General features: G+C 40.8%; 1 protein-coding gene across 1 annotated transcript; it reads right to left on the bottom strand.

The window, feature by feature from the left end:
• Window positions 1–14: 14 nt before the first annotated feature.
• On the bottom strand, window positions 15–23683 carry LOC145451757 (integrin alpha-1-like). The gene is made up of 32 exons (XM_080329993.1): window positions 23477–23683; window positions 20422–20570; window positions 20301–20356; window positions 20110–20245; window positions 18579–18690; window positions 16375–16477; window positions 16088–16310; window positions 13125–13295; window positions 13002–13069; window positions 12411–12576; window positions 12234–12344; window positions 11942–12159; window positions 10556–10667; window positions 10422–10498; window positions 9816–9937; window positions 9577–9755; window positions 9246–9385; window positions 7265–7476; window positions 6603–6732; window positions 6452–6544; window positions 3691–3779; window positions 3525–3623; window positions 3090–3210; window positions 2904–3017; window positions 2649–2840; window positions 2452–2586; window positions 1726–1812; window positions 1104–1238; window positions 917–1046; window positions 705–856; window positions 473–563; window positions 15–413 (listed from the first exon to the last, which is right to left on the bottom strand). The coding sequence occupies exons 1-32, from the start codon at window positions 23644–23646 to the stop codon at window positions 235–237; spliced, it is 4272 nt and encodes a 1423-aa protein (XP_080186119.1). The 5' UTR covers window positions 23647–23683; the 3' UTR covers window positions 15–234.
• Between the last annotated feature and the right edge of the window lie 153 nt (window positions 23684–23836).

The following is a 23836-nucleotide window of genomic DNA, read 5'->3' as shown; positions in this document are numbered from 1 at the left end:
AGAAAACAAATCGATTTTAAAATATCACCCGTTCATCTATTCCACTTGCATATAAAGTCAATCGAATATTGAATCGTATAAAAAAGTGCCAATAGCACGAGTACAGTTTATTATGAGATTCGAACAATTTAAGTCTGTTCAATTTCTGAAGAGGTTGCTTCTGAAATTTACACTCTACTTCGCTCTTTCGCCGTTTTCCCTGATGATCGGTATAGCGTGTGAATCGTCAGCAGTTCAAGCATGACGAAAGGCAGCGTCCGGGCGTTCTTCCGAAGACTCCGGATTACCGACTCTTCTGAATACTGGTATGTCATATGTTTCATCCTGAGAGGCACTTCCGTTGATATTTGACCTTTCTTGGTGACCTAATAAACTATTCGCTTCGTCGTCCAATATTGAAGATTGCAGCACTCCTACAATGAGTTATAGATAGATGGATATTGAACTTGGTACATGATTAAATTTGACATACGAGTATGCGCCAGAGGTACAGGGCTATCAACGTTTTCAGCTTGTAACCAACGGGCAGAATCCGATTCTTCTTTCGGTTCGGACGATAAACCCTGTTACAATAATAGTATAGTGCGGAAGATGATTTTAATACCGTTTCGGCTACACTGTACACTGTTCAGCGTTTCTGTACGATCGATTTTTGAGGTACGCCGATACCGTATAGTCTGTCAGGCATTAAATGTCAATTATACCCGTCTTCGATTGACGCGTGGTTCCCTGCTGTATTCACGCAAGGAAGGCAATTGCAAGTATAATTGATCTTTAGGATCAGTGTTACTTCTTCTCGGCGTCGACACGAATGTCTCGGGACAAGCGTCAATAACAAACGCACTGCTGTCGCTATCTATAAACGTATATTAGAGTGTGATTTCCATGATTTCATATCGTCAACAGAAGAAATCACCTGATGATGATGATTTACTCCTTGTGATCTTCCTATGCACCGTATTCTCAAGCTCCATCTCTTCTTCCGTAACAAGAATGGCCTTCGCTCGTCGCATCTCCTTTTTGTATTTGCTGGCGAAAAACCCGCACTAACGACAAGTATAAGTGAATATAATTTACTTTCGCCGAGCTGTTCAAAACCCTACCTTCCAGCAAATGCATATCAATATTATGATCAGAATAAGTCCGATCAGTATCGCAATTAAAAGCAACGTCCAATCCGATGTTCTTTCCGGCCTGAGTGGCGCTGTCGTGAAATATTGGTGGGTCGCAGTTGAAACCTGTAAATTGCGGCTAATTGTTAGGAAACGAGTGATACATATTTCTTAGGGTTGCCTGACATTTCATCATGTAACACAATGAAAAACGAAGGTTGATCATGTGACATTTTAGCGTATAGGCACATATAAGCCGTAGACAATAGACATGGCGGGCGGTACATAAGCAATGAACATTGATACTTGAGTATAGGGAACTATCGAAGAAGCAATTGTAATTGTCATCGCACATATCAGAAGTAATCGAAATTGTAAGCGATTATCTATTGATGCAGTAAGAGTCCCATATCACTTTGTAAGTGATTAATGTAATTTAATGAGTCGAGTCGAATAGGTCGATGGAATGTATTATGAAAATGAATCTGTGTCTCGGCAATAGTATTGACATATGCTCAAATCCGAAAATCGTGCGCACGCTCCTTAGTTTAGTCGGGCCATTACTCAAGCAAGACGTTTCACCGTGACGGCACTAATGACTACATATACTCACGGTTACTTGATGTAATTCCGTTGAAAAATAGCTGTCATTCGCAGTATTCAGAGTCAACATAGTTTCAAGATAGATCTTTGAATTATTCTGAATGCACGATGGCGGTATGTAAAGTTTTACCACGCATTGTAATATGTTAATATATATTGCAATATACATATTGCGATTGTATATGTGAAAACTTGATGATATCAACTACCTTTATCGGTGCACGCTCGGGTAATAGCTACTCGTACTGCGCCGTGTGCAGTGCATGTTAAGTTTGAATCAAGTTGCCGACCAACAGATGATCGGCGCAAGTTGATATAATCCAATATTGCGAGTTATAGAAAATATGATACGCCCATCGCACAACGGGAATGCAGCGAGTTAGGTTATTTTACACGAAAGGTGCGATGTATATGATGTTTACTCACTAATACGGTAGCTTTCATCGATCTACGTCCTGAAATCAGCTCAAAATTCACCCAATCCAATAAAACCTATATTGCCGACCTGAATTTCATTGATACAGCAGTTGCAAGAAGCGTTAGGACTACAACAAATCAAGCAACACAATTTTGACACGGCGCCTGTGACTAGGATCCTGTAAGATAATATTTGGCCTTCGATCTCGAATCCCCGACATTATGTGCAATTGACTTGCCATACTTCGGCAAATCTGAGACTAAAGAGCCGATATACGTCGTTATAACAAATGAAACAGTATAACAATATCGTACATACCTTGTGCAATTTGAAGGTTGGGGTCCAAAACTTCATTTTCGCTTCTATTTTAACGTTTGTTTCGGGCATAAAACTTGAAATCTTGCACCAGATTTTTCTGCACGTAATCATACCATCGCCATCATTGCGGCACGCCTTCAAGAAGACGCGAAGTCATAGCTATCCGAGATATGGAATCATGACAAAGCCAATCTTACAATCTGACTTATTCCGAATGGGAAGTCATCCGGAATTTCATAGTCGCTCGCTGACGGAATCTTTGTTGCGTTCCAGTGTGATTTACACATGGAATCCTCAGACAGTGTGGCGTTTTCGTGTCCATTATGGTGTTGACGTGTATTTACACTATCACATACCTCTGACATATCGCAACTGCAGATCGATCTCGGCTTGGTGGTACACAGGCAATAAGAAGGATGTTCAAATTACAAGCAATTGCAGCATAACTATACCTCACACGAAAAACCGAACATGTAGAGAATTGGCAACGCGTTTGAAGATACCACTGCTGGCCACGACAATGTAATGTTCACTCCAGAAATGGTGAAGGGTCCCGAATTCACTACCTGTACCGAAATTGCGCTTTTCAGCGAGCCAACTCCAGTAAAAGATGGCGCTGTCATGTACAATCGACTAACTTGATATGTGTGAGATACTGTTCTATCCGCATCGCCGAATACTCCACTGCCCGTTTGGGAATGTAAGGTGTTCCTTCCTGATTCGTTTCTCGAATAGTGAATTTCAGCTGGCTCAGAAACGCTTGTTGAATGTTGAATGATTAACGTTGCATGGCAGCATGTGAAACTCGCACATATTGAGCATATGATATATATATCTCACGTCAAATGACATCAAAAACCCTCCAATGGTTGTTCTGAATGGTATTGGGGACAACGCCGATTCAGGCTACCAGGTAGATATCATGGAGAAATGGACATGTAGACGATTCTTATAGGGTCTAGAAAATCTGCCACTTACATCTATAGATATGCAGACACACACTCACTCGTTCCAAAATATGAGTGAGTATGTCCTATATTTAGCAAGAATATCAATGTACATTAAGTCATTACCCAATCATATTGAAGGATGTCCTATACTTCACAGTTCTAGCAACTCTGATTATGTTGTTGTCAGGTGTCGCGTCAGTTGTCTCAATTTTGTCATCCATTCTAGAAAAATATGTGGTAACACGATGCTATGAGCTGAAACGCAAAGTTATGAGTTGATAGAACTTACAACGAAAACGCCTCAATCGTTATCTCTATTTCCGTTTCGTTTGCAAATCTCGCCAGGGATCCAAGAGTGAACGAAATTTCGGTTTGGCACTGAAATCACAGTGAATTGTCGTTTCGCTTGTTGCAGTAAAACACTATTCGCTAACATCGACGTTCGAGCGCAGGCCAGGAATCATTCGGACCGAATAAGAATTGTTTGCAAATGTCACATGTCACTGTTGATCTGAGAATATTATGATTCCCAAGCGAATCGTATATTCGGGGTACGAGAGAGTGGAATATGTTCTATAAATTGTGTCTATGTTCTAATATCAACACCAAAGGGGAATGATGAAAACTATTGAAAAAGAGTTGGCAGTAATATGCACTTGGTTTATGATATATATATGCTTCGGCGTGTTTGGAAGTTACAAGCAGAGATGGTGAGCAAGGAAGTATACTTCTACTTTTTCGGAGTACTAAAGATATAGCTTTTCCCTACTTGCAAATTTACTCAATTGGTTATGATCATGGCTATTGAAAAGTCCTAACATGGTACAATCAGGGACTTATAGTTGTATGAATGAACAGGCATGGTGCAAAAGGCCTCAGTTTGCCGAGAAGCACCCCCTTCCCCCTATACATGCATGCATCAGGTTTCTAACCAAGTCACAAGGTCCTGAGTCAGAACTCATCTCACTTTTATGGTTTCGAATCGAGTCAAATCGATTCATATTCAATTTATCACCGAGTCAAGTCCTAGTCGGGAGCCCAGGGTCGAGCTCGAGTCATAGTGTTCAGACTCGAGTCCCAGTCCAAGTCATTATGTTCACTGTTCATATTCGAGTTCAGGTCATCTTCAATCCACTTTTTACAACTCTGCTGGGGTGATATCGAATGTCTCGCATTCATAAGATGCTAATTTGCTGACTCTTACCAATTTCTGCCCCTATTCCCAAGTATCAGTACTGATAGACGAATTAATAAGGGATGGTGTGAACCTCTGAAAGGTTCGGGTTCGTGTGAACGCGAATCTTTTTGACAGGTTCTGTGTGAACGCGAACGTGAACCTCGTGACGTCATATTGCTAATTCCAACCCTACATTTCAGTGAAGTGATAGCCTTGCAATACCTAGCGACGATTCGGGCCACATAATGCCACAATGCTGAAATACCTATTGATGTTTTAAACGTCTACAGATGTATCAACTGGGGCAATCAATTGATATAATCATCCCAGAAAATCAATATCTTGCGTCCCTTTGCCACGATTTCGATGAGAACTTGCATGGGAATATAAGCTTACGCCTTGACGGTCAAGGTCAGACCGGACAATGTATTCGGCGTCCCGAGTATAGCTAAGTTGATATTGAGCAGAGTGTAAAACGGGTTTCCCTATACTTGCTACCGATATTACCCCTTTAACAAGTTATACAGCAGTAGCCAACACCCCAATCCATGGAGTTGGTTTTTATGATACAATAAACATATGAAATCGAGATTGACCCCGTACGCCTGCTAGATTTTTTTACATCAGACAACGATATCAATTTCATTGATTGGTTGGATAAGAGTCATTCGCTGACTACCTACATGTAGTGTTTCGCTCTGTATGTTGTGTGATTGCGGGTCAAGCTCACAGCAGAGATGAGTCACTAAATATTCGCAAACGGAAAGCTCGATATTTCGAGCAAACAATTGTAACAAAGCAAGTAAAATGTTTGAGATTGTCAAGGTACATGCTCGCTTAGTGTTGATTTTTATGCTGCCAGCGCCATGCATATACCGGGCCCGCAGTTGAAATGCAATAAATTTCAATCAAAGATGCCATAATAAAGTGAAAATTGTAATATATGAAAAAGGTTCACAGTGCAGAACCTATCAAGGTTCGTTTGTGAACGTGAACCACTAAATATCTGAGGTTCACACACAGAACGCGAACGTGAACCTCACGTTCACACCATCCCTACGAATTATGAACATTGAAGAATGTGATAAATTTACTTATATTCGAATTTACAATGAAAGGCCTCTCTTGACATTGGCACACTGTGCTTATGAGTGATTGATATTCTAAATGCCATTGTGGGTGTCCGATTGAAAAACTACTCCAAGTCGTTTCGACACCCTCCTCCCTTTCATTGTATCGCAATTTTGTGGTGTTTTCGAATCGATGAATATACCAAAAAGGACTGACTGAATGACATTGTGCTGTGGGATTCTTGGAAACGATGTTCACCAAATTTGGTTCAATTCCAACCAGTGGAAGCGGAGCTATTGCCGTCGAAAAATTTGGATTATCAATAAAATAGTATTTACGGGGATCAATTATTTAATTATGTATTATAGATGTGCCCACCGTAAATACTATTTTATTCAAATCCAAATTTTTCGACGGCAATAACTCCGCTTCCACTGGTTGGAATTGAGCCAAATTTGGTGAATATCGTTTCTATAGACAACACAACACTTTCATGGAGTGAACAGAAAATTTGAAATTTTTGGTAATTTTTTTTTTATATACAATAAATAGAAACTTTGTTCTTCTGCAGCAATGCGGCTACTGGCTGGAATTGAACCAAATTTGGTGTGTAGGCTTAAATTAGCAACCTAACAATTTTATCAAGTAGCCAGTACAATTACTAATGTTACTATTATTATTTGAGAAAAAAAGTCATTTTTGAAGACCCCTAATGAGGATATATTGTTTGCATTCGTTGCGAATCGCGAAATTTTCACGGCTGTAGTGTAGAGGCGTCATCAAATAGTATCGATTTACTCACAGTCGTATTTTGCAACATCAGCGATCCAAGGACGGCGTGCTTGTACGAAATGATCCGTCTGTCATTTTCCAGAAACGAACAGGTACTGATGATCTGGGAATATACCATAACTGCGATTAAGTGCATGTACAGAAATCGATGTAAAATATACCTTTATGATGCTGGCTTGGTAAGACGCGACTCGTAGTTTGGGGAAGAAAGCCGGATCCCGCTCATTCGTCAGGCCAATTTTCATTGTGATTACCTCGTCCTTTGCTCGCATATGGATTGGATTGGCTATCCTACATGTTAACCCAATGCCAAAGTGATGTTAGAAGGAAATCATCATCATTTTATCAAAATTGTTATCAAATCAAAACACCACGTCAAAATAATCAATAGTCAAAACCTTTTAATGGGATTCAACTAGTAACTTATTATTACTCTAGCTAGGGACACCTTTCTGTCGAGAATCAGAAATACATTCAATTCAGTCCATATAATACTTCATTTTATACCGATTCTTGCCATAAAACCACAATGTAGTCAGCGACTTTACTGACGCAGAGTCGGTGCACTCTGATGCCCCTCATGATGGTATCGGCGGTCTATGGTCCATAACAGACTATGAGCGCGATGCGACAAACAGTATATAAATTGTTTTATAGTAATGGCAACAGACTTAACATGGTTTACTCTCGATGTGGCGATTGATAGAAATGGAGCTTTATTTAAGCCTCATTCATTTCTATATTTCCTCGGGATTCGTTCGCTGTTAATAATATCACCAAGTGTTGCTTATGTGGCCAATTGTAAAGCCGTGGGCTCACTTACTCCTGCTCGTCTCGTAATACCAAGTCGTAAACGCATCTATCGAACGACATGCAGCCTTTATTGAAATTGATATGTTTCACAGCGACAGACTCCGGTTTAGACATAACCGGCGACATCACGATACCATCCGTCTTCTCGGACATTGCCGTTCTGACTTTTATGGAAGCTCGTTCCGAAAAGTCCACGGCATTTACTCGAGATAATATCCCCTCCTGTGGAAATTGTATAGAATTATTTATATGAATTTTATTGTGATGGACTCTATATCGTCGCAGTGGAATTAAAGTAGCTTATGTCCACTGTCCAGTTTTAACATTTTGAAGGTTCATTTTTAAAACTTGAAAAAAATTAACTTTTCGAAAATTTTTGAAATTTTTTGGTCATATCTGGGCCATGCTTATGTCTGTCTCAGTTTTTCAAAGTTAATCGGGGCCAATATATGGCTAAAAGAAGATGAAAACTTCACGTTAAGTTAATTTTCTCAAAATGTGCAAAACGGACATAGGATACTTTGATTACACTGCGACAACATGGTGTTTTGAACTTTTAGACCAAAATGCTGTATCGGAGATATTAGAGCAGGGGTGGACAAACTTTTGAGCTCGCGGGCCGCATTCGACATCTGAATCCATTCGCGGGCCGCACTATTTAGAATTGGGATTATAAACTAAAATGCAATATTGGTATTTGATTATAGTGAGGACATGGAGATAATATATATGCTTATTTAAAACAAAACAAACATTGCTTTGATAATATCGTACACGCGTCCAAAATAGTGGCGAGATTTCATAGGCTGATCGACCTCAATGACCAATTTGTCAAAAAAAAGATGAAAGTCGGTTGTCCCGATTCTTAGAACAGGATTGAAATTTAAATCTGTGAGCAGCGATCTGTTCATAGATTTACTAATTCCACTTTGGATTCAGTTACGGGACACAGAATGCTAACAGCATCATAACCATGTTAGCTTCAAACACGCTTATACTATTTGTGGATATAATATAAATACCATACAGAGAATGAATCTACATAAGACACGCGCGAATCGTTTTTTAAAAACACACCACTAAAATAATTAAAAATGGAGTAGCCTATCTGAAATCACACTCGTGATCCGAATTATGTCAATCTCGTTTAGGATTTCTGTGATGTTTAGCTGTTGAAACCTTTCAAACTGCGAGGGGCTTAAGAAGGTCGTGCAAAAATTTAAACAAAAAAAAACAATATATGAAGTATTTACATTAGGACAGTGGTTCTCAAAATAACTGGGACATGACCCCCTGATGATGGTGAAAGATTTTGCGCCCCCTTATCGTCACATCACAAAACGGGACCAACATGCTAGCAAACTTAACGGATAGTTTGATGGCATGGAAGGCTACGACTGTGGATGAGAGACTATTCGATATGAAATTCAGACTAAATACAGAGCAATAACCAGGAATTTGGTGTAAATCGCGCGGAGCGAGAACAAAATTTTCAGTCGAGCTCAGCTTCGCGCCCAATTCAGATGCTTTCACGCCCCCAAGGGTCGCGCCCCCTGTTTGTGAACCACTGCCTTAGAATTATCATGGTGAATTATACTAAGAAAAAGTTTAATCAAGTCCCTTCATTAATTCGATATTTAGTACGCATTTTATCAATATTTTCAATAAGTTTCTTTAGGCTCTCGCGGGCCGCACAGAATGGTGTTGCGGGCCGTATGCGGCCCGCGGGCCGTAGTTTGCCCACCTCTGTATTAGATTATAGGTTGAACCTGTTTATCTGTACTGAAAGGCGGCCGAAATCAGCATGGTATACCATGATTACTTTGCATTTACAATATTCATGAATTATAATTCTGAGTCATACAACATTTCCTGTTTAATAATTTATATATTCGGAAGAAATGACTCGAACAGAAGCGAAACATGAGTATTTACTATGATGTGGTATCCGTCAAATCAAATATTCTAATAGAGTATAGCAGTTAACTTACTCGCAATATAACTAAATGATTTCCGCAAATCTTATTCGCGGCAAGAGTCACTGTTTCGCTGAAAATCTGCTTTTTATTAGCAGTGAACATCAGTCGTTTATCTGCCAGGTCGTTTTCCAGAATAATTTCATTCAATAAATCTGTAATTAGGTGATACGAATGATTTCCTTTAATTAGAGTAAGATATAAGCTGTAGTTCGGGCAATCTAGAGCAGTGTTTTTGATTCGGCGTGCATGTGCAGCGGCAATGCCAATTTATTTATAAACGTATAGGGCGGACTTCACCGCTATACGTTTCGTACAGAAGCGAAATGTAGGGTATCATACGAACCGATGTTTTGTTCCTCTGTTCCATTGCGCCAGAAAATTTCAAAGCAGACTCTTAGAATGAGGCAAGGTATGTTCTCATTCTGATTTCTGACGCACTTGATAACGTCCATCTCGACCATCTCATCATTATTCGCATCAACTATAGCCATTGTTACATTCAAATCAACCACAGGTCGTGCGCTGTACTGGCATAAGATGATGTGAGAAACCAGACGACTATGTCGGTGATGGCGTACGTACCGAAACGAAAAGAATGATCCAGTTTTTGGCGAGCTTACTACAATTGCAGATGCTGAATCTTCATGGGCAGCTATCGAATATCCGAAATACGGAGAGTTTGAGCTGTCAGGTCCCGGTATCCTCTGTGAAAACATATCATTGAGAGATTGAACTTTTCTATGATGTACTGTATAACGATAGCAACCCGACGTGGCTTCAACACTTTGGCTCTTTTGTAATTATTCCACTTAGCGGTATATCTTCCGCGTATATACATTATACACATATCATGGGGTGTTGAACACTTTTGACCGCTTGGGTGCTATCTTAAATGCAAGAAGGTAGCGAACGGTAGCTGAAATTGTGTATTTCGACTCCAAGCTGGAAGTCTTTGTTGATACCTTTTGTTGCAACTATGATTTCATTAGCACCAATTGTAAAGATATGGGCCAGCACATCTTGATATTGGTAATGGTCCTGCTCCTGCATACTTAAGGCATGGTGCCGTAGCAATCAAGCATAACATGACTACCAATTGCAATACTTACTGAGTCAAAACAGGATATATTTTTCGATACTTGATGGTTCTACGTGGGAATTCAAATCGTAACAGTGGTGAAATATTACCTGATATCTGGATGGGCACCCCACGCCTCCATAGTATATCACTATTTCACCTTGTCTATTATTGTAACCCGGTGCACCTGCAAATGGCAGCAGTAAGAAATTCTTCCAACTTGTACACAAACCCGGCATGTTACCGATCACTATGTCGGGAAATCCATCGTAATCCAAATCTCCCGCTGCCGCAATAGCGGTGCCGAAGCGTGAGCCCGAGTCGAATCCAACCAGCATGCATCTACGGCTACGAGTCTTGATAACACAATACAGAATAAGTGGCTACCATTGAACGCGCATAACTTGATTAATACGAGTCAGTTAGTGACCAGTTGCAGACAAATACACTTGGCACAATTAAGCAATATTACTAGCAAGGTGGTTTGGTACGTAAATATATTCTACCCGTGGTCCATGGTTCCCTACTATTACCGAGAATGCTATTACCGAGATGGACATTAGCGAGAATGCTATTACCGAGAATGGACATTGCCGAGTAGTATATTCTCGGTAATGTCCATTCTCATTAATGGTCATTCTCGGTAATAGTATTCTCGGTAATGTCCATTCTCGGTCATGTCCGTTCTCGGTATTGTCCGTTTTCGGTAATGTCCGCTCTCGGTATTGTCCATTCTCGGTATCGTCCATTCTCGGTATTGTCCGTCTCGGAAATAGCACTTTCGGTAATAGCATTCTCGGTATTGACCGGACATCGGTGGTCCATGACTCGTTGACAACCCTTGAACGCTCAAAATCGATAGAGCATCGTTCATAAGGCTAACTACAGAGCACAATATTTAGGCCGCAACTCAAGTCAACAGACAGTCGCTTACGGAATGGGCGATGGCCAATGTTCCCTCTAATCTGCGCGCGTGCGCAAGTGGGCAGTGCTGACACGGTCTCTGCGCACAAAAATCCACGCTGCGCACAAAAAAGCCCTCGTGATGACTCTTTTTTAGTCATTACGCACTGTTGTCCAAGGGACCGCGCAGTGAGTTGGCGAATGCGCGCAGACTCGTGGAAAATTAGAGGGAACATCGGCCAATGGCCATGGTCTCTCTCGTCCACATATCTGGGCTGCGGCAAAAGTTGATTAACCAATAGATGAGGAATTGAAAATAGGTAAACTCCATTAGAATTATTATTTTTGAGGTACTATAGTCTAGCATTGAATCTGAACACGGAATTTCGAATTATTGTAAAGTGATAAAAGCCTGCCTCATATAGGCAAAAGGATAGGGACTTGGGACTTGGCATGATGCAAAAATGTTAAAATGAACTCGGAACCTGGATTTCAATGTGATTTAAATCTCAATTTCTGAATCAGATTTGGATTCGAAAATACTAAATATGCACACTAGCACATATCCACGGTATTGACCTAACTCTGTAGTGATCGTTTTTTCCGAGTATACGTCTGTACCACTTAGCTAAGGCGTTATATGCAAATGAATGAATCTGATGCGATATGAAAAGCAACTGAACCCCCGTTATAACTCCAACCAAACAATCGTGCGGCAGCTACATACTAATTTCCTAGTGGATTCGTTGCCTCCGTAAATGATTGTGACGCTGCCTTCATCGTAATCTTCCAGGCCAGAATCGATGTATAGTGGCGATCCAACAATGAGCTCGTCAAATTCATCCTTGTTCAAATCCGACGCAATCAATGTATGTCCAAAATAGGACCCTAGCATAGGCATGTCTGGTATTATGACGGACGAGCTCTTCCTTATATCTTCATCTTCTGCGGAAATGCTATGCTTCAATTCCTGCCAACCTTAAGCCTATATATCGTAATGTCATTTTAACCCGACAAACCTGTGTGTGATGGAAATAGTAACACGCCACCATGGCCCAGAAATCTCGGCATACCGACAGCTACCCATTCCGTATCAGGGCCGAAAAAGAAACCACTTGACATAGCATATCCTTTCAAGGAAATGCGAAGGAAATTACCGTATGTAGTCGAAACAAACATCATATATGATAGCCTACCGAGGTAATTGTCATCACCAGTATAGTTGTTGAATGCTAGTTGGATCATGGCCATCAAATCGTCACTGGTTAATGTTTCCACACTTGTCAAGTTGGATATATTACGTGACACTACCGATCCCATACCATCGACCGCTCCTACTGCACCAACATACAGCTTGCCATTCTATACAGTAAAATAATTGGAATCATAGGAAGTAGTGGTTATGTTTTATGGCAAAGATAATCTGGCTGCAACAGTAAATGTCCTCAAATGGAGCGTGGCGTCGTTATCAAGGCATAGCCGCAAATGATCAAAATATTAAGTGATAGGTATGAATGGAATGGGTAAATATATACAGTTGTAGCAACAGCTATATTCATAAGCTACATCGATACCATGTATAAGGATTATGTGGTCCGAAATCGGTGGTAGACGAATTAGACTACCAGCGTGATAGAGTCTATGATTTTCACTACCAAGGACATGAGAATTTACGGAGCTAAGTATCCGAATAGATACCTGATTAAATTTATTCTGGTCGTGCATTTGACTGTATCTATTGTACCCAAGAGCTATATGAATTAGATGGGATTTAATCCACTGATTACCTCCGTTTTCGCAACAGACATCCCTGTTATGTATTGATTTGAATCGCCTCCCTTGTTTCTAGAAGATCCTGTTATAGATATATATTTGTTAATCGGAAACGCACCAGAAAAAGAACCGGTCACTTTCAAGAAACGATCCTTCCGCGGCAATGATAGCGTTTTGTAGATCGTCCAAGATGGTGATCAAGCCTTCAAATTTTGATACGTTGAACTTATACTGACTGTTGTCGGCTATTTCGTCGAGTTGTCGCTCATCGATTTCCGATCCAACGCCGACCGCAATTACCGCTATGCCTGCATAGGTCATGTATAAAATACAAATACAGGATAAAGTTAGCTGAGATGTTTGCGCAACTCTATATCCGCCTTATAAAACTCAATTTGGGTAGCGTGCCGGATTAAGACCTTTTAATGATTCAATCGCTTGCGGGGCGGACCGAAATGTTACCTCCAAATCAATAATGTTTTCATAACCATCATCATTATCAGTTTAGTATCCTTTCAAAACACTACAAGATTGAAATACAATGAAAAGATAGTAAGGTGTCGAAACGACTAGGAGTAGTCTTTGAAATCAGACACCCCCCTGGGCCTGCCCTAGACGATGTGAAGAAGAGTGCGAATGAAAAGCAACAGAAGATAACAAAAAGGGCAAGCGATGAAGATGAAATGACATGTGTAGGAGGCCGCGGGTTACATCAGAAAGTGCTCCAGTAATCTCGAACGCTGTCTAGCAGTTATTCAGATGAATCTGCTTCTTCAGTGATTCGTTTAATTATCAAGTCATGATAAATAATATTACTGATCACTAGGGCAAGTTTTTGCAAATTTTGCAATTTATTTTTACAACTTCCGGCAGCTTCCTAACTACTTGGAGTTATGTAATATTGTGTTTGAACTACGATGTTTGGAGGAATCTTATATTGCATCTTTTTGCAACTTTTCTTCATTTTTTCATGCAACTTCTTCGATTTTTCATGCAACTTTTTGCAACTTTTCGATTTTTCATGCATTTTTTGCAAATATTTTTCGTGCAACTAACTCTTTACTGGAAATATTTGGCACTGTATGTAAATTAGGGCTGTTCAAATATAAGCTTTTTGTTAAAATTGTTAGGTTGGTGAAAACAACGCTGCACACCAACTTTGGCTCAATTCCAACCAGTAGAAGCGATTTTCTTGCAGTAGAAAGTTATGAATTTATCATTAAAAAACAAAAAAAAATCATAATTTTCTAATAATTGAGTTAAATTTTAATTAAAATTTGCGGGAGTCCGTGGGGATCCATTACGGTCCAAAATAGGTCCGCGAAGACGAAAAAGGTTGCGAACCACCTCTATACTATCCAAAATTATCGTAATTTTCTAAGCCGTGAATAAAGCGGCCTTGGAAAGAATGGGAAGAAAAATAAACTATTGCCAAATATATAGTGTGTTGATGAGTTTTTTTTTATGTTGATGGTTACAGAAGACCGCGACCAGAACGTCATAAATTGTAGCTAACACTTCAAACTTTTTACAATATTATAATAATACAGTGTGCGTAAATTCACGGGTCGCATTATGACTAAGAGGCCGTTGTTGCTGTTTGTGGTATTCATTAGGGATGGTGGGAACGTGGGGTTCACGTTCGCGTTCTGTGTGTGAACCTCGGAAATTTAGAGGTTCACGTTCACAAACGAACCTTGGTAGGTTCTGCACTGTGAACCTTTTTCTTATACTACAATGTTCACTTCATTATAACATCTTTGTATGAAATCTATTGCATTTCAACTGCGGGGCACTCTGATTCTATGCATGACGCTGGCAGCATGAAAACATTAACACCAAACAAGCATGCACCTTAACAATCTCAAAAAATTTACTTGCTTTTTTACAAAAGTTTGCTCGAAATATACACGTTTGTGAATATTTAGTGACGCTTTGTTGTGAGATGGACCTGTAATCACACAACATCAAGAGTGAAATACACTACATGTAGTCAGCGAATGATGATCATTGATATTCAATCAATCAATGAAATTGATATCTTTGTGTGATGTAAAAAATCTAGCAGACGTACGGTGTCAATCTTGACTTCATATGTTTAAGGTATCATAAAAAAACAAATCCGTGCGATTGGGGTGTTGGCTACTGCTGTATAACTTGTTAATGGGGTAACATTGGTAGCAAGTCTAGAAGCAGGCTTTATACTCAGCTCAATATCACCGTAGCAATACTTACGTACTCCATCATTGACTGATTTTCATTTATTACGCAATTCTTGATCGTGGTGCAAAAGACCAACAGGTGATAAGCGCCAAATTTTTCTTTTTAATAAACAACAACAACAACCGTAGCAAACCTCAGACGCCGTATGCAGTGTCTAGTCTGGCCTATACTGTTGTGCCGTAAGATTATATTCCCTTACAAGTTCTCGTCGAGAATGTTGGCAAAGCGACGGAAGATATATATTTTATGGAATTATTATATCATTTGATTGCCCCAGTTGATACATTTGCCGACGTTTAAAACGTCAATATGTACTTCAGCATTGTGGCACTATATGGCCCGAGTCGTCGCTAGGTATCGTGTACGTTTATATTGGCTATCACTTCACTGAAATGTAGGGTTGGAATTAGCAATATGACGTTACGTGACATCACACGTTCGCGTTCACACAGAACCTTTCAAAAAGGTTCGCGTTCGCACGAACCTGAACCTTTCAGAGTTTCACACCATCCCTGTATTCATGGTGTTTGTCGACCGCAATGATCATTTACACCAGACCGGCATTCCTTATTTTTGATTCCGTATTAGCTTCCGACGTGAAGCACGGCCCACTTCTATTCTTTGGTAAGACACCGCTTACGCAGACAAGACAACGGGGAGGTGGCTAGATGAACCTCCAACGTTAGGTAGGAATTCTGGAGTCAACCTCGGCCCGTAAATATGAATGAAATTGCTTTTAATAGAAGGAAACGTATAGCGAGAAGTCAGAGTGAAATATTTTTAGGAAAGAAGGACATGGTTGACTCGTGGTCCTGGCCGGTACTGGCCTGTGGTCGATGATGATGATGACACAAAACGAGATAAAATACTGCATTACCTTTTTCTCTGGCATGATTTGCTGCTTCCAGTACAGGGTCATACGACCTTCCGTCCGTGACAACTATCATGACATCGACACTGTCTTGCCTGCCACGTTCAGAAAAGTGGTCAACAGTGACATTGATTGCGTCGCCAGTCAGCGTGCAGTGTCCAAGTCCGACTAAGTTTGAGACGATTTCATTCACGCTCGACAAAGTATACTCCCCGAGTGGCATCGCAAACTGCGTACGCGCAACGACAACAAATATATTCAATTCTTCGCATTGCAGTTGCGGTTTGGGGTACCTGCAAACGTCTGGTCCAATTCCCGTCATCGCAAGTTCGTTCTGTCGTGTCTCCGCTGTATTGTATTATTCCAACACGAACATCTCCGGTATTTATCCCAGCGCTATAAATTTTTTTATCATAGTTAACATCAGTTTAAAGTACTCCCAATACTGAGGTGCATGAAATAGCCTAGGAACGTTCTCACAGTCACGGTGGCTCCCACGTTTCATTTTAAGGACTACAGTTAGGGTTGCATTTAAAACATCTTGTTTTTAGACTCTTCGCTTAAAACAGTGGTTCCCAACGTGGGCGATATCGCCCCCATGGAGCGATTTGGCGGCCTATAGGTGGCGAAAATAACGAAAGGGGCGATAGGGGGGCGAAAACGGACGAAGGGGGCGATAGGGGGCGATAGCACGTTAAAACGTCTATATGAAGTCAGGAACGTAACTGCCGCACCCCAAACCCCCCAATTGGGGGGAGAACTCGAAGTGGCCCAAAATTATATCATGAATTAACATAGATTATAGAGTAATTTTTTCGAAATTAATGAAACTTTTTCAAAAAATTTTCGCGCTGGGCGCGATTGAATATTGTCATACATCTTGATTTTGGGGTACCCTTCCCTCTACAAAAATACGCATGATTTATGGAAATGGAGACTTCGGCTGCAGCCATTACTGCGCCACGACGCATCAAGACATATGAAGTTATAGGCCATGTAACATACGACTCCGAGAAGTATGCCAGAACGATCGGCAGCGAGAAGACCTTGTCCGAAAAGGAATGCCCTTGTGCTGACCGAAAACTTCGATATATATATACATATGGGCCTATGTTTAATTGTCCATTGTCCTGGGCCAAAAAGAACTGCCTTTACGCTGTCATAGGCGCCTCAATGACTGGCGTCGAATGTTCCTGTCCTGGCGATCTGAACCCTACAGGACAAATGCCACCCCGCAGAGAAAAATTATTTGCCAGTTAAGAAATACCAATTTGTTATGTTTTGGCGATTTCTATATATTTTGACATAGCAGATATAGGAGGTCACGAAAAAGCATCTTGCAACGAAGTCAATATAACAACGGGTCCGCCCGAAGATGCTTCATTATTATGTATGGGTCCTACCTTTCCAACACACCATATACTCTGCTCTACCGGAAAATCTGATTACGTGAGCAGAGAGATGTTACAAAATTGATAGCAATATATATGCAATTACCGACCATATTAACCGTTTCAAACATGGCTTATATAAATTTGTCGCGCTTTAAGCGTTTAAGTGAAATACGGTGACTCACCAAACAGTACATGAAATAGTGTAGGTATATATATATACTTTATACTATATAGCTGATATGTAGCGACAAAAAGGCCACTGGCTGAGGGGGGTCTGCCGTTTGGTTTATCACCCTATGGGGGACCAAGACCAACGTTGGGGGGGGCTGGTGAAGTGCTGTTACGGTCAGTTTAGAGAAATTATTTTTTTAGTCAACTCACAAAAATTTAGCTATAAAAGCGTAATTTCGAGGTCAAGGCGAAAAGTTTACAATGTTTTTATTAGTCAACTCGCCGGTGATCCCAGTTTGTATACCCATCTTTCGGTTCCCAATATTTGGGGGGCATGATCGGTGTGGAGCGATGAGTCGAAAAAGGTTGGGAACCCCTGGTTTAAAACAAGTTTTGAACGGTGTTTAAAAAATACCTCTTAAAAATGCATTTTTCTCAAACGTAGTATAATTATACCACAATTGAGTAAATACTTTCGAACAAACATGTAGCATGAGCCTATCTACGACTTTCACACAATATAGTCGACGCATACGATATGGAGTGACTGCAACCCTCGTAATCGCCGTGGGTTCAACAGGTATAGCATGTAGATATAGATCATTGGTACGGAATGGGTGTTCTGATGATGATGACCGCCAACCGTAAAAATGCTGCATTACGACGCAGTCGAGGTTAAGATCTTTTCGGTCTGTTTAAGACAGCGGTCGAAAGCCTTTTTCGTCGAAGGACCCATATTTACCCTACATTTTCAATTCAATCGACTGTGAAGTCACAATTAAGGATTCGTGACTTTATGGGTAAAAACCAACAATAAAAATCATGTTTTAAATAAGGGACATGTTACATGTTTGTTTCGGATTGATTTCTGTTTAAATGAAACCCCTTACTATAGTACAATCTCTACTAAGCCCACACAGCACACATATGACCTGTATCTCTTCAGGAACTGTAGTAACCATCTCTTCGATACAAAAAACTCGGCAGGGGTGATACTTCCGGAGCTATCCAGCAAAAATACCAGGTCCAGTTCACCAGGGCAATCTACGATGGGAATTCATCAGTCAGTCAGTCAGATCCGAGGAGCAGTAGCAATGATATTCGTAGCATATAGGCTACGCATATTACATGCAGTCTTTGCAAAATGAATATGTCTGAATATGTCAATAGACAGCATCGCTCCACCCGTGTCGATATTAGAGTAAATGCATTATTGCTCAGTGTCCGTATGATTTTTATTCTATTAGTCATAGAACAGTGGTTCCCAACCGGGGGGGAATTCCCCCCTTGGGGGGAATTTTGAAATTTTTAGGGGGGAATCTGGCTTATTATCTGGCTTTGGCATTGGATCGAAAGATACACTGGGTTCACAAGGCTTTTAGATTTTTATGGTATAGAACTGTGAAGTAGAAATTAGTTCTTAACAATTGTATGTTTCCTTGGCGGATTTCATGCTAGGTGTATGTTTAAATGCCTTCTGGATATATTACACCCCCCGATAAAGTGAGGCTCACGAGACGATTTCGTTGGGTCCGCGACAGCCTCTTGACCAAATTGCTACTAAGCAGGAAAACGTCAAGCCGAATTCAGCACAAGGAAAAATAGTGAAATTGTTTAACTTCTTAAGCCAACATATGAGCTAACGTGAAAAACATACCGTGCCAAATTCATCGATTCAACTCAAGTCCATAGCAAGCGAACTTGGTGATTTATTTTTCGTCAGAGGCTACCCGAACGGTCAAATACAAGTCAAATTCGACTGTACTTTACCAAAGTTTAGTGCGGTCCGCATTCGCCATAGTTCGGACTTATCTGAATACGTTTGGCCATCAATTGCTCAGTCAACAAATGGCTGCACGTTAAAAAGCACATTTTTTTAGTCACAGGCTACTTTTTCATAGGGGGGAATTTCAGCTCAAATATCGGCCAAGGGGGGGCACGAGACGAAAAAGGTTGGGAACCACTGTCATAGAATATCACGTTTAAGTCAGTAATACCGAACAATAATGATATTTCCGTCGCGAACACTGGTTTTAGGACTGTGATCGCAACTCTGCCGAAAGAGGTGGGATGAAGCTCCCTCGAAATAATGTGTTAGTTTTAGACTTGAGCTGTCACGTCGTTGTTAAAAACACCCGGTACATCACATGTGTGTGAGTGTGTGTGTGTGTATGTGTGTGTATGTATGTGTGTGTGTGTATGTGTGTGTGTGTGTGTGTGTGTGCGTGCGTGCGTGTGTGTGTGTGTGTGTGTGTGTGTGTGTGTGTGTGTGTGTGTGTGTGTGTGTGTGTGTGTGTGTGTGTGTGTGTGAATGACATCTGTCGGCAAATCGGTCGGTCGTCAACTTGCTTTCAAAAAACAATAGATAAAAGACGCGTTAAGGAATACCACCAACCATAGTAAATAGATTTTCTACATTTTTGGAAAATGAAGTGGTGTTGATTCATTGCTGATGCCACTTACCGCGTACAAAAGGTGACACCAACATTGTCGGGTTCTTGTCTTGAAAGTTCTCTCTGTCTATTATATAACACTTTCCTACCATCCGCGTTGGTAGACTCGCATTTAAACACTGATAATTCCACTGAGGACCGCAAACCTTGTATTTGAAAATGTGTTAAGAAACCCAAAGCTAATAAACCGACTTTACCAACCAGCAGGCCGTCATCCGTGACGTCGGCTAGTGTCATTCCCATGCCGGAGCCTGGCTCTGTAAATACAGAAAGTTATATTTATCGGGGATGTAGCATCAATATCATCTCGCATCATTATAACCGAACGATATTTGAGTGCACTGTTCTTCTGCTCCGGTAATTGCTTTCAAGCTACATTTGGATATAGCCCCGTCAGGTGCATCAGTGGTCTTGGTGATATGATCCTTGCGATACAATGGCGCACTCGTGAATACCGTGGCGTCCTCTGGTCTGTCACATACATATTGTTCGATCCGTGATTTAATAATCTATAACCTATCTTAATTTAATGCTGATGGTGTTGTGCAGGGCCGTAACAGCACTTCGTCAGGCCCCGCCCCCAAAACGTTGGTCTTGAGCCCCTCATAGGGTGATAAACCGAACTTCTGGGGGGACTGCGCCCCCCCCCCATACCCCCTTTGGCTATGGGCTGTTGACCCCTACTTATCATCTGTGTTAAGCGTTCGTTTAGGCGTTAGGGGGTCAGTTATTCTGCTCTAGATGCGTGAAGCGCGATAAAATTCAAAATTCATGATTGAATCGGTCAATATGATCGGGAATTGGATATATATATAGTTATCAATTTTTATCCTCTCCCTGCCCACGTAATCAGATTTAGTGGTAGATCTGAGTGAAATGTGTTTGAAAATAATTAAAAACATCTTCGGGCGTATACCCGTTTGCAGGAACGAAACAGCACTTGGCCAGGCCCTCCAATAAAACTTGGGTCTTGGGTTCCCATAGGGTGATAAACCGACCCCCCATCACGTTGTTCGCTTTTGCCACGAAATAAGTACCACCGTTCAGTGATTCAGCGCGTGCGCGAATATTTTCGATAATTCATGATAAAATCGGTCAATAATATCGGGAATTGCATGTATATTGCTATCAATTTCTTGTCCTCTCTGCTCACGTTATCAGATTTGCCGGTAGAGCTGAAGGAGGTGGTTTGGAAACTGTAGGGCCCGTAAATAATAATAAAACATATTCGGCGGGCGGACCCGTTGGTATGACTTCGTTTCATGATGTCATTTCGTGATCTCCTGTCTGTTATGTCAAAAAATACAGAATCGCCCAAACGTACTAAACTAAAGACGCACACGATTTCAAATTGATATTTCTTCATTGGCATATAGTTGTTCGCTGCGGAATGGTATTTGTCTTCTGATGTTCAGATTGACAAGACAGGAACATTTGGCGCCAGTCATTTAGGCGTTTATGGACAATTACACCTATATGTATTTTGCATATATCACGAAGTTTTCGGTCAGCGTAAGGGCAGTCCTTTTTGGCCCAGGTGTTCTCGCTGCCGATCGTTCTGGCACACGTCTTGGAGTCGCATGTTACATGTCCTAAAACCTTATACGTCTCGCCGATACGTCCATTTCGATAAATCTTGCGTATTTTGTCTTGGGGAGGAGTACCAGATAATTAAGAAACTCGGCAATTCGAAATCGTGCGCAGCGCGAAAATTTTTTTGAAAAAGTTCCATAAATTTTTGAAAAATACTCCACATAATTTATGCTAATTCGCGAAATAATTTTGGGCCCCCTTCGAGCTCGAGCTCGAGCGACTTGCTTTGTTACAAAAGCTTGCTCGAATATTCAATTACTCAATGCTGTGATCTTGACCCGCAATCACACATCAAGAGCGAAATACACTACATGAAGGTAGTCAGCGAATGATGAATATTCAAAAAGTCAATGAAATTGATATCTATATCGTTGTCTGATGTAAAAATTCTAGAAGGCGTATGGAATTAATCTTGATTTCATGTGTTTATTGTACCAATAAAACCAAATGCGGGCCATTGGGGTGTTGCCTACTGCTGCTTAACTCGTTAATGGGGTAATATCGATAGCAAGTATAGAAACCCGTTTTACACTCTGCTCAATATCAACGGAGCTATACTCAGACGCCGAATGTATTGGCGGTCTGGCCTAGACCGCTAAGGCGTAAGATTATATTTCCTTGAAGTACTCGTCGAAATTGTAGGCAAAGCGACGGAGGATATTCATTTTATGATATTATTATATTATTTGATTGCCCCAGTCGATATATTTGACGACGTGTAAAACGTCAATATGTACTTCAGCATTTGGACATTATGTGGCCCGAGTCGTCGCTAGGTATCGTGTGTACACTGTACAGTTTGCACTATGCATTAATATAGGCTGTCACTTCACTGAAATGTAGGGTCGGAATTAGCAATATGACGTCACGTGACGTCATAAGGTTGACGTTCGCGTTCACACAGAACCTTTCAAAAAGGTTTGCGTTCACACGAACCTGAACCTTTTAGAGGCTCACGCCATCACTAATGACAGTGCTATACGGCAAGCAACACAACTGCATGATAATACTGATCGACATTTCCAAATCAGGTGTACGAAAAATATACGATATTGTACGATTACGGCAGTTTCGTAATTTTTTATACCATATACTTCTCGCTAAATCCAATCTTATGCCTGCCGTACCAATTCCTTGGTCTTGAACGAATAATCACGCTACCGTCGTAATGTTCTTGAAGTACGGTGAGTAGCTATTTTTTCAGCGTCTACTTTGGTCCGCCCACTCATGCTAAATTTGAGCAATGGTGTTTGTCATGTCATGTCGCTAGAGCGGCGTTGGAATTGTTACCGCCAATTTCAAAGGTACCTCCAGCGTAAAAGCGACATTGCCGTTATTTCGACTACGGATATTCGACTCGGTGACGTCAAGCACTCATGCTGTATATTACATTTAACGCCCATAACCGTTTTAATCACTTTTACCATGCTGATATTTCATGGGTTGCATGCATCACTCGATATCGAGTTGGTTATGTTATGCCATCCCTGAGACCAATGTTCCCTATAAAACTTGCGCGCTTGCGTGGCCACGCACTGCTGACAAATTCTGCGTGAACAGAAAAATCTGTGTAGCGCACAAAAAGCTCAAAGTGATGGCCAGGGGACTGAGCAGTGAGTTGGTGAGTGCGCACAGACTCGTGAAAAATTGAAGGGAACATTGTCCCTGACTCACGGGGAGCTTCACAGCTCACAACGATATCCATAATATCGGGGATGTTACTTTATGAGTGTAAGATAATATCCTTTTTAGATTTCTAGTCACATGACGAAATCACTACTCACGAAGTAATATCCAAAACCATGCTCTGACCGAACCAACTTCCCTCCTGGTTATTCGTTGGCGTTACAGCTTGCACACCTCTGGTCTCGATATTGAATCCACAAATGTGTGCGAAATGCAGTCCGACCAGAAAAGCTAATCGCAAGACACCACGACAACTATCGCTCGACATTACTACAGTTAGATACTGTATTATATTACAATTACATTATATTATATTATATTGTACTAGTATATTATATTATATTATATATTACTTAGCCTGGCGTAGTTCCACCCTTATTAAACCTTGCAAGTATTTGTACGTTGCAATAATCTTGAAGAGAACCAAAATTTTAGGTCACTAGATATCCTCAACTCAA

Source organism: Botryllus schlosseri, chromosome 12 (genome assembly GCF_051294905.1).
Source record: "Botryllus schlosseri isolate E-star chromosome 12, Bs_hap1, whole genome shotgun sequence".
In the NCBI taxonomy this organism is placed as follows: domain Eukaryota; kingdom Metazoa; phylum Chordata; class Ascidiacea; order Stolidobranchia; family Styelidae; genus Botryllus; species Botryllus schlosseri.
This window is presented reverse-complemented; position numbering and strand designations above follow the sequence as displayed.